The 13,170-nt window shown below is 30.4% G+C and overlaps 1 protein-coding gene across 18 annotated transcripts in view; it reads right to left on the bottom strand.

The window, feature by feature from the left end:
• Nucleotides 1–13,170, bottom strand: part of LOC111675065 (PDZ and LIM domain protein Zasp) — a 205,168-nt gene that overhangs the window by 30,330 nt on the left and 161,668 nt on the right. For 16 of the 18 annotated variants that reach the window (XM_046953594.1, XM_046953595.1, XM_046953579.1 and 13 more), the window contains exons 7-9: nt 12,491–12,585; nt 8,691–9,057; nt 3,579–3,773 (exon numbers count right to left, since the gene is read on the bottom strand). In XM_046953594.1, coding sequence (XP_046809550.1) covers nt 3,579–3,773; nt 8,691–9,057; nt 12,491–12,585 — 657 coding nt within the window. Of the gene's footprint in view, nt 1–3,578; nt 3,774–8,690; nt 9,058–11,704; nt 11,913–12,490; nt 12,586–13,170 lie in introns of all 18 variants that reach the window. The other 2 variants (XM_046953580.1, XM_046953597.1) reach the window with 1 other exon arrangement.

The following is a 13,170-nucleotide window of genomic DNA, read 5'->3' as shown; positions in this document are numbered from 1 at the left end:
GTCGACCTTAGAAGTCTTTTAACGTTCCAACATATAACGTAACGAAGATGTAGTTCAGGGTCGAGTGGACGTACCGATGCCGTTTGTAATCATAGAAGAATCTTAAGTATCTTGTAAATTCCGTAACCTGGTCCCGACTTATACTTCAAGTTGTACAAAAATGGCTCTAGGTGCTTTTGGCAAAAAAACAGGCCAATTGAGGAAGTTGAGGAATACGATTAAATTGATTGTTCTCTTGTGTGGTTATATAAGTAGCATAATAGTTGATGGTAATTTAAAACCAATCTACTCTTCCGGTTCAAAGTAGGGTCCGGTTTAAGCAAATATAAAAATTATCAATTAGTTAATCATTATGTTAAAATATGTTCTCCTTTATTGCCACCCTTTCTACGAAATTACATACAGATCTTTTGAGAACAATGTATGGAACAGCAAAAAACAAAGTTTTTGAACTTTATAAAATAACTTCTTTACATGAAGCGTATTTGATGGGACTTTATAGTTTTGAATTAAATATTACATTTTCCAATAGACAGAGAGAAAGAGTTCACAAAACAGGGGTAAAATATTTACTTTACTAATACTAACATAGAATTAAAGCTTTTAAACAAACATAAATATATTTCATTGGAAAGTTGTTAGTTTTTGTATTTATTTAAAACATATCATAGATTTTCTTCAATATATTTTATTTTTTCTATTAGTATTTATTTGTTTTAAAAATATATTTACAAAAAATGTATACACACACATACCTACAGTAAATTGTACATTTATTCCTATTGACAGAATTATATGAATTTATAATGTTTTGCTTCATTGGCTATTTTCAATTTGGATTTAACAGAAAAACCATTTCACAATCATTTTGGCAAAATATTTTATTAAATTTTTATTAGTTTTTCTGTGTGAAATATTTTAAACACATTTATATATGTATATGTATGTGTGTATATGTATATGACATTTTCTTTTCATTCGGATTATAGCCAACACAGCAGTTATGACGATCGGTCTATAATGGGTGCAATAGGTGTCATATAAAGACCAATCAAGAACACCACCAAATGCACTATTTGACACTTTAAACAAATGGATTGTATATTAATAGAAATATTGTATCCAATTTCATTACGATAATTATCAAAAAAATCTATCTGCTAATTCCGGTATGTAGAGCCGACTGTCGGGAAATGGGTTACAAGAGAGTATATGGCTATGCTTGCCCTCCGCAATGACCCGATAAATTTTTCTGATAAATTGTTAAATTTTTAAGTTAAAATAAAAGTTTTAATATTCATTATTTAAAATTCGTCATAGTCAAACTAAATATTTATATGTTTTTCATAAATTTAATTTATATTGGACAAATATTTTTGTAAAACATTTTAGTAGTTTTCGTTTTTCTGCTTTTAGTTTGATTAGTTTGTTAAACAAATTTTAGTTTATAATATTAAATAGAGTGTAGTTAATAGAAAGAGTTTATTAATAGATAGATATCAATACTATCTATCTTAGATTTGATTGAAAATTATTATTATTGATGACAAAATAATCAGAAAAACAAATTTATTTTTTCATGAATATTTATGTAATTTTTCTATCTTTGATAAATGAAATTTGTTAGGCAAATTTCACAAAATTGTTAAACCAAATTATCTGCTGTAATCTTGTCTTATCCAAGATAGACACTTTTGAAGATAGTCCAACGATATATTGTTGATTATTTAGTTAATATTTTGTGTTATGGAAAAGTTATTATATATTTTTAAAAGAATATAACTTGTAAAATAATTTAACTTGGACTTTAGATCCTAGCCCCCAATCCAAGTCCCTTTTAGAATATGAAGGTCTTGATCTACTATGACCGATTACACATTTATACTTGTTTTTTTTTTCTGTGTGTATGTGAAAAAGTCGCCAGCTTGCAATTTATCTATTTAACCAAATAGAACTTCCTTTTTTGATTATATGTAAGTCATTATAAAAGTATTCAAAAGTAATGCAAAAGGTAAGCAGTAATCATTGAAAAGCAATTGGTCATGGTAAGTCCATACCCAGTTTTTGCTGGATACAAAAAAACAGATTCCAAATATTAAATGATCATATAAATATAATGATTCTTAGGAGAATAAACGCCACAGCAAACGAAGGGCAAGCATAGCCATTTACTCTCTTGTAGCTTATTCCCCGACAGTCGATTCTACATACCGGAATGACCCGATATTCTGTCTGTCAAACCCAGAAACAACTACACACAAGGTGTTAATGTTTTATCTTATGCGGATTACTGTACCATTATAGCTAAGGGCCAAAACGTTGATGACTTATGCTATTGAGTGAATGATTATCTCCGACAAATACACAACTTCTTCACTGAACGTAACCTGAAACTATCACCAGCGAGGTCTTCAGCAATACTCTTCACCATCTGGACGAAAGAGGTAAACTTGATTTAAGACGTCGTAGTCGATTGAACACAAATACCGATTGAGAACCACCCAAAGATTTTGAAGATCCTCAGCTTATGCCACTGCAATTATGCAAAGATTGCGAAGTAGAAACAAGGTTCTCAATATAGGTTTGCCAATTACCTAAACAACAATTGACCAGTCAATTATGCTGCTCCAGTTTGGTCTCTTTCGCTGAGTGATACCCAGTGGAGAAGTATTCAAAGATGCCAAAATGTTGCTTTACGGACTGCAACGGGCAGCATGCAAATGACTTCGGAGTTCCACCTACACGAGGAAACGAAGGTCCTATCAGTCAAGGAACATAATGTCATGCTGACTAAATAGTTCCTCCTGGGATGTCACTCGAGGAATCATCACAACTGATTTCGGGATGGAGCAACAGACTCAACACCTACTTGTCCCCATGATTTCCATCACATATTCATTTGCCCAGCCCAACCTTACTTCCCTTATCTTAACGGATATATGGACTAAGCCGACTGAAGTGGCCTGGGGTTCTAAATACAGAACCAACGGATTAAAAATCGTATAATTTAAGATGTTACAACAACAGAAGATGTGAAGCAAACTTTTTGCATATTCGTTTACAATCAATTACTCTATTCTTTACACTACTACTTCTGAGAAGCATATCTTTAAGTGCTATAAAAAAGTGGTAAATATTTTTAAAAAGAATTTTAATATAAAATTTATAATAAATTTTCTGTGAATCATATCACTTATAACAACACTCTAGAAAACTTAATAAAACTAAAATCCATTTCATTTTAAAATCAATCACTCACAAACTAAATTACATGACAACAATTTTATAAACCAAATGATGCAATACATAGGAAATAAATCCTTAATAGAGTTAAAATTAATATGCCAGTCATTAAGACCAGCATTCGAACGTGCTTAATGCAAAAATTAAATATCAATATTGAATATAGATGTTATTTCCATTTAAATTGAAAAACATGTCCGTTGTAGGTATTTAAACAAATTTGATTTATACATTTACAGTTAAATGATACCTTTTATGGTATTTTAATAAATATATTGAATATTGAATATAAATTATTTAAAAAAATTAAAAGAATTCTATAAAAAAGTACTTACGGTTTAATGGGTACAGGTACATAGCCCTCAGTACCAGATGGAGGATTTTGCATAGCAGCCAATTTAGCATGGATGTCACAGTACAATTTATTATTGAAATTGTAGTAACCTTGATTTTTCAATGAAGTACCACAAGTGGCACACTTGAAACATTCAACATGTAAATTTCTATCCTTAATGCGTACAAAAACACCACTATAAATGATGGAGGAATGTAAAAAAATAAAATAAATAAATAATATTAATTAAATTGTTTAAAAGTGGAAAATAAAATAATTGATGAAATTTAATTTAAACTACAGAAAAAACAAAATGAACAATAACAACAACAATTAAAATTTGTTTGCGTTTTAAAAAAAAGTGTAAAACATATAAAACGACATAAAATATTTCGTCATAGAACTGTAATTATGGAAAGAAAAATGTATAAATTTATAAAAATACATTAATTTATTAACAATTTTTTAAAAAAAAAAAAGTATAATATTTTCCATAAAAAGTACTTTTTTTAGATTTAAAAGTACAGAATTTTGGAAAAGCTAAAGCAACGTCTTCAGTTATAAATGTAAATAAGTCGTAAAATAATACAGGCCGACAAGTTTTTAATCCAGAGACCAGAATATACTGTCCCACTGAAACCATTACACATGAAATTTGAGATATCGTGTCCTGAAGTTTGAAAAATACGTATTTTTTGGGAGAAAGTAACTGCCCGAAGACAACCTTATTCATAAAATATTGTATATCATCTGAAAGTCCATTCTGTCAGCTTTAAAATAAAAACATAATATCTGATATATCTTCTTTCTTTTTCAAGATAACTTCACCTAAAAATTTTTAGAAAAAAAAGTTGTCTTGGCGCAGTCAAAAAGGGCGAAAAATTATGTTTTTCCAAATTTCAGGACACGATATTCTAAATGTGATGGAGAAAATCATCGGATTCTGCGCTGTTCAATTTTGTTGAAACTTCTAACTTGTCTCATGGTTTCGACCTTTTTTTTATATTTTGTTTGGTCTTTTAACTTGTATATTAACTCGTCTATGGACTGGTCTATGGACTAGTACGTTGACTAATGGACTCTACTGTTGATTACTCTATGGACTCATCTACTAGCTAGTGTTATGATCAGTCCTCTGACAGATTAATAAACTAGCCTATGAAATTCTTTATTGACTGGTCCATATAGTCGCCAATGTAGATATCAGTTGTCAAATCTTTCGACTTGCCTATGGACTGATGTATAGAGTAGTTTATGGGCTTAACTATGTCCTGTCCGTTCTATCTATTGTTGTCTAATCTTTTGAATTGTCTTTGGACTACTCTATTGAGTACACTTTGGTCTATGGACCAGTGTATTGTCCAGTTTTCTGACTGGTCTACTGACTGTGATATTGACTAGTTTATTGACTCGTCTATAGACTAAACTACTGATAAAATTCTTTACTTACGAGTCTAGGGAATATGGAATAGTTCACTAACTAATTCTTGAGGTGTATATGGTCCACTGTTTTGACTAGAGTACAACACAAATATACTCTTGACTGTTCCATGGACAAGCAAGTTGCCTAATGTTTTAACTCTTATTTGAACAAATCTACTGCGTACTTTTTAGATTGTTCTACTACTGACTACTACTATTCTATTGACTACTGTATTGACCAGTCTTCTGACTGGTCTCTTCATTTGTCTAGTCTAGCCCATGGACTAGTCTATAGACTTATATTAGAACTTCTAGACATCTAGAGACTATAGTCCAGACTATAGACGAAACTATAGTGCAGACTATATGATTAAAGTTATTTATTCCCTCAAATAAAACCTTGTAAACCACTTAAAACATTTCAATTAAATGCTTACAGTTTTAAAATAGTTAATAGAATAATTTTACAAAACATGTTCATTAATATTAAATTCCTTTTCAGTCTATAAAACTTAATTTAAATTCATTAATACGAATTTTTATGCCTCCAAAAAAGTGCATTTTCTCCATATTTATGTTCAATTTACAACATATGCCACAAATCAGACCACATTTATTTTCTTAATTTGTGGTTAATTTTAAAAATGTAATTTGCCATAAACATTTTACGTATGTAAATACTTACATAAATATTTATACAATACATATGTACGTACATACATATGTATTTTATAATTTTATTTTTATATAATTTTTAATAAAAATATAAATGATTGAAAACTGTTCTCACCAGCCATTAATTTACGGTTTATTAATCATAATGAGTATTGAAAATTTGCTTGATATGTTTGCAGACATGTTTGTACATGGTTAAGCATGTTTTTGCACATATCAAGAGTGAAAATAAAACAAAATATTATTAAAATAATAAAAAAAAACGAAGATTAAATGTGAAAAAAAGAAAAACTGAAAAATATGAAAATTTATCAATTAAATATTAAAACCTTAATAAATAATAAACAGAATGACCACCAACCAATAAACAAAGTATACAGTATAAATTTGTGTATATGCATTAATATGTACATATATTTATACATGTATATTAAAGGATACATATATCTACATATATAGAATAACAGTGAGTAACTAATTTAGTTTAAATATTAGTAGATCAAAGTCAAAAAGCGTCGATATTAGATGGTCATAGAGTCCATCAACTCTATGTATGTATAAACTGGCCCCTGTTCTGTATTGTAAATGCCAGTAAAATATAGTCCAGACTATACACGAGACTACATTCCTGACTTTAGACAAGGTACTAACCTAAAATATAGACCAGACCATGGACGAGACTATGATAAAGAAAAGATTAAAGAGTATGGTCCAGACTATAGACGATACTATAAATGAGACTACAGACAAGACAATAGACGAGAATTTAGATGTCACCATAGACTAGACTACAATCCATACTATAGACGAGACTATAGACGAGAACATAGTCCAGACTATAGAAGAGATTATAGTACAGACTATAATACAAATTATAGATGAGACGATACTATAGTCCAAATTATAAACGATACTATAGTCCAGACTATAGACGATACTATAGCACAGACTATTGACGATACTATAGTACAGACTATAGGCGATACTATAGTCCAGACTATAGCCGAGACTATAGTTCAGACTTTAGATGAGACTATAGTCTGCACTATAGACGAGAATATGGTCTGAACTATAAATGAGAATATGGTCTGGACTATAGATGAGAATATGGTCCAGACTATAGACGAGACTATGGTCCAGTCTTTGGACAAGACTATGGTCCAGACTATAGACGAGACTATAGATGAGACTACATACAATACCATAGACGAGAATTTAGACGTCACTATAGACTAGACTAAAATCCATACTATAGACTAGACTATAGTTCACACTATGGACAAGACTATAGTCCAGACTATAAACAAGACTATAGTCCAGACTATAGAAGAGACTATAGTCCAGACTATAGACGAGACTATAGTCCAGACTATAGACGAGACTAAAGTCCAGACTATAGACGAGACTATAGTCCAGACTATAGACGAGACTATATCCCAGACTATAGTCTAGACTATATACGAGACTATAGTCCACACTATAGACGAGACTATAGTCCAGACTATAGACGAGACTATAGTCCAGACTATAGACGAGACTATAGTCCAGACTATAGACGAGACTATACTCCAGACTATAGACGATACTATACTCCAGACTATATATGAGACTGTAGTCCAGACTATAGATGAGACTATAGCCCAGACTATAGACCAGACTATAGACGTGACTATAGTCCAGATTATAGACGAGAATATGGTCCAGACTATAAATGAGAATATGGTCCAGACTATAGACGAGACTATGGTCCATACTATAGACGAGACTATGGTCCAGATTATAGACAAGACTATGGTCCAGACTATAGACAATAATATAGTGCAGTAGGAAGAGACTAGAGTCCTGGAAAAACATAACTAAACCAATTTTCTGCCAACTTATATCAGTCACTGTCAGTGCATAGGTATAAGTTAATGTATGTGTTTAAATTGTACACAATTGCACTATCTCACACACAAACAAACAAACAGAACACAACACGGCCATAAAATACTGTTTACAGTATAATGCGAATACAATGAATATATAGTTAAACATGTATTTATTTATAGTTGTACTATGTATATATGTACAATAAACAGTACAAACTGTAAACTCAAACGGTGTTTGTGTGACCGATTGTAAACAGATTAACCCAGCAATCAATCATATGCATATCAAAGACATTTTGCAAAGTTTTCTAAAGTTTAAAGCAAAGGTTTAAATTGTTCTTTTGACTGATCAATACTAGTTAAAGAATTAGTCTACAGATAAGTCTTGAGAGTAGATTGTTATGTATTCTTATACTAGCCAGTAGAATAGTTCACATATTAGTCCATATTGTAGTCGATAGGTTGGCCAATATACATACATATTAGTTTAGACTAATGCACTAGTAATAGACTGATCTATAGAGTATTGCATAGCATGTTAAAGATTTAATTTTCTATTCCTAAACGTTTGAGAAAAAGTTAGTTTTCGAAACATTCTTCAACGAATTTCAAATCATTGTGTTTGCCGGGCTAAATGCAGCCGTCCGTGTGGGTGTGTATGAGGCAGATTTTATACCTAAATACATACATACAAAGTACGTATTATGAATATTTCAATTTAAATGATAATTTGTTGAGTGGCTTTGTTGTTGCAACTACAGTTGGTTGAATGTTTGTTCGACTATATGTCGTATTAGTGTTGACTGTGATGCAATCAACAACAGTAGCAACAATAGTAACAACAACACACAACAAGTTGAGCTGTTGAGCACAGAGCAAAAGTATATAAAAATTAAAATCATTGGAATTTTTCATTGGGATTTTTGTATGTGCGTATATGTTTTTTTTTTTGTATTTTGTAGAATGTGCAAAAGACATGATTTTCAAGCAACAAAGTTTAATATTGAACACAGCGCAGTGCAACAATAACACAAACACAGACAGTCACACATACATATGTACATATGTATGTACTATATGTATAAGTATGTATTTGTCTGTATTGTATACATATATATGAATTTTTATATGCATAATTTCCTTACACAATGCCAACACCACACATTGCACATGGCGGATGTCCGCTAGCTGATAATGGTCTAGGTTGTCCATCCGGTCCTAATGCTGCTGCTTTTGCAGCTGCCTCCATTTCTTCCTTATACTCCGGTGTCTGTAGAGCCGGACATACTGGCATAACAATTAGTCTGGGATCAGGTATTTCTGGTGCGGCAGCAACGGCGGGTTTTGGTGGTTCTGTGCTGGGTGTTGGCAAACTGGGACGATGTGTGGCGGCTGGTGCCAATGTATTCTGATGTAATGGTGTACCAATACGCTCATCATCACTATCCTGCTTGTAATGGCCGCCAATGGCATGACTTCGTGTCCAATAGTAGTTTGATGTGCTGTGTGGCTCTAGATTTAAGGATTTGTCAATTTAAATTTTTATGGTAAACAAAATATTTAAACTCAAATAGATTTGCTATAACTTTAACTATATACTGTATTACTTTTGGGACAATTTAAATTATTATTTCACACATTTGTTTGTCCTAACAAACTAATTTATATTTCTCACCTGAAACTATGCAAATTATGTGTAAATATTTTAACAGTTGTTTTTGAATAATAATATTCTCTATTGTGTTTTAAAATTGTAAAACTTTCTATTAAAACTATACTAAACTAAATTATATTTTATTTAAATTATATGTTTGGACAATTATGATTACAAAGTTTATATATAATAGATAGACAAAAGGAAGGACCAAAAAAGTTTACCCTGTTTTTAACACAAACTATGGGAGTTTAAAGGTTATATTCATTAAGAACGTTGTGTTTTCTGATAATCCTTGAATAAAAGTGATATGGGTTGACAAAATTCGATATCGTATTTTAAAAATAATGAAAATCATTAACTTAACTACCCAAAGGGCTTTTAAATGAAAAATCGAAATACATCGTTCTTAATGAAAAACTCTACATGGGGTAACACTTAAGACACGTTCCATTTCTCATGACCCTGGGTACTCTCTTAAATTTTGAGTGTTTCCGATTTCAAATTAAATATAAATGTGAATAGTATTGGAATATATTTGCAAATAGTGCATCGATGAATCCACAATGATATTGCAATAATAAGTAAAGTTACAAAACATATGATTGATCCAAAAAGTATCATTTGTTAGGGTATCCAAAACGTGAACATCTTCTTTAGTTGAAGAAGATTTTCAATAAGATATAGCATATATATTCAGAACTTTAGACTTGATTAGAATCAAAATTATAGATCAGATTATAGACAAGACTATAGTCCAGACTTTTATCAAGAATTTAATTAAATAATAATTCAGATTTTAGATAACACTTTATTTTACATATAGAATATATATATGTATATAGATATGTATATAGATATATACCAGAATTTATTTAACTTTGCAGTCTAAATAATTTACCTTATATTAGTGTAGACTATAGTCCAGACTTTAAATATGACTATTGACTAAATTACAGTCCAGTCTTTTGTCTAGACTATAGACTAGACTACTAACCGGACTATAGTCCAGACCAGATTACAACGGGGACTATAGATCAGACTAAAGCATAGACTATATAACTGAATACTTTGCTAGAGGTTAGGTTTACATCATATTAGTAACTGGCCACTCGCAAGAAGTTGGCAACGAAAATAGTGAAGGTAATAGCTTTAAAGAGAAGGGAGTTCGAGGTAGTTAATCTGATGAACTCAAAACCATTCGACACAAGTTGAATTAAAAAGGTGGGCCAGAGAATACCTTATCCCTTTCAAGCACAAAACTAAACCCCTGGGGTTTTTATGAATATGACTTCACCACACACTTTATTTCGATGCATATTGATCATTTTGAAAAAGGAAAAATGGAAAAAGTGTTTTCGAAGGATATCACAGGATATTATCCTTTTTAGTAGGTAGTGACGTGAAATTCTAAAAAATAAAATCTAAAAATAATAAAAAAATCTTGGGACACCGGTGTTTCGTATACGTGAAAGTGTAAATACCCATTATACCCAGCAAAAATAAAACGAAGTACTTCCAAAAGAATAACATTTATCACCACTTCGGAGGTAGCACTAAGTGAATTTATTTCTGTGGAAGTGGTGTTTATTGACTTCTAAAGAGGCGAAAATAATCCAATTTTGCTTAAAATTGATTTTTTTAATAAATTCATGTCTTTTATTAGTTGTGTTCTATAATGCAACAATTTCACTTCCTAATAACTTCCAAAACATCTAAATTACTTCCTAAGAATGTTTTCAGATGTAGTGAATTTGTAATCAAAATGAAAGAACATCCCTCTTATGACAAGCCTGTGTTAAAATCATTACTTCTTCAGGTCTCTTTCAGTACTTCCATGAAAAAAATACTTCTTTTTCGCTTCTTTCGAAGTTCTTTTTGTGCTGGGTAATAATGAAATGGTGGGTAGAACCCCAAAGATCCTAAAGGATCACTCTGATGAAAACAATACAAGAAAGTTGATAGGATAGTGACCTAGGTGCATTTCTACGGATTTTATTTAGTATACATCCTACTGCAGATCAGACTATAAACAAGACTTAAGTCCTGACTTAAGATCAGACAATAAACCGTACTATAGTCAAGATTATAAAGGTGACTATAGATTAAGCTTAATCATAAACTGTAGACCAGACTCTAAAGCCTTTTACGATCCAAAAATTTATATTTTTCGCTATAAAGAGTCAGATCATTTTGGACATTGTAAAAATACTATTGGAAGAAAATCTAAGATCCATTTTGCAAACAAATTTGAAACACTTTAATTCAAAAGACCCCAACAAATGATACTTTCGATGACGACAAAGCTAAAGAAATATTTTGTTTTTTTTTTTTTTTGCATTAATGACGAATGATTTTGTTTGATTTCAAATTTTAATTGTTGTTATGCTGTTTGTTCGTTTTAAACATAACATTATTTTAAAAATGTATTTTTAGTTAAAATTTCAATTCAAATGCAATGAAAAGAAGAGGTGATAGAGAGAGAAAGAGAAATAGTAAACTTACGTAATGAGACGTTCACATTCAACACAGATATTTTGACCAGTTGGCAAACCACCAGTGCTTGGGGGTTTTGGTTGGGTTACTGGTGCACTAACGTGTCTAGTGCTTGATTGTTGTTGATGGTATTGTTGTTGTTGGTGGTGATGGTGTTGTTGTTGAGGTTGTTGGTGTTGATGTTGTTGAGGTTCTTGGTATGGATGATTGTTGAATGCTGTGTTTTTTATTTTTTTATTTTTTCATGTCGAAAAGTATTATGTGTCATTGTTAATTGTTTAAACAAAATGCAGCGCACAGCCAAAGTATTTGTTTGTGTTTTTTTTCAGAGAATCATCATTATTTGGTCGCATGATTTGAACATGAATAAACAATTTGTATGATAAACAAAAAAAACGAAAATAACACATACAGACATAAAAAGAAAAGAAAAAAATGTATAATAAGTAAGAAAATTGCGCTAAAAATAACAAAATGCATGAAATATAATTTAATATATATAATTATTTTTTATAACTGTCAATATTTTCAAGGTCTTATTGTGGAAATTTTAAAAAAATATTTACTTTCAAATCACAGAAATGCTGTTATTACAAATCTTTAGTATTAATATTTACTACTTTCAAATACTCACAAACAAAAATAAAAGTAAATCTTATATTCTTTTTGACTAATATATATAACTCATTTAACTATTTTTTTATAATTCTGTTCCCTCATCTAATTTAAATAGGTTTTGTCCATTATTAATGCAATATAAAATAATTGCTAAATTATAGTAATCGCTTATATTACCTGGTGTAGAGGGGCCAGATTCTTCTTCACGCAAGAATTTCAAAACTTCAGACTTATCGGCCTGGTATTCCTTTTCGTTTTTCTTGAAGTTAACACTGTGGGGAGAAATAAAGTAAAAAGAAAATAAAGATATATTAATCATTAAATACAACATCCCCAAGTATTTTATAGTTTTTTTTTCTAGTTTATTAAACAACTACATCCCAAACGTATGCTATACTTTTGATATTTTTACTTAACTACTACAGTAAAGTGCAAAAGTTTAGGTAATATTGTATAGACTGTACATTCGCTAAATAACTTACTTATTGGTATTGAATATTGCTTATTAATATTGATGAGTTTTTTCATTACAAATTTGTAATTTAAAAATTACTTTACAATTAAAAAATAACTTTTGATAGGAATTATGACTCAGAATTTACAATCAAATACAGCGAAATGCTAACTTAGTATAATTTTAAATATTTTTTTTCAATAAACATCATATAACAGTTGAACTGAACTAGAACTGAACTAGAACTGAACTAGAACTGAACTAGAACTGAACTAGAACTGAACTAGAACTGAACTAGAACTGAACTAGAACTGAACTAGAACTGAACTAGAACTGAACTAGAACTGAACTAGAATTGAACTAGAACTGAACTAGAACTGAACTAGAACTGAACTAGAACTGA

The sequence above is a fragment of the Lucilia cuprina genome, chromosome 6, assembly GCF_022045245.1.
Source record: "Lucilia cuprina isolate Lc7/37 chromosome 6, ASM2204524v1, whole genome shotgun sequence".
Classification (NCBI taxonomy): domain Eukaryota; kingdom Metazoa; phylum Arthropoda; class Insecta; order Diptera; family Calliphoridae; genus Lucilia; species Lucilia cuprina.
The sequence above is the reverse complement of the archived record's forward strand: the minus strand, read 5'-3'. Positions and strand labels throughout refer to the sequence as shown.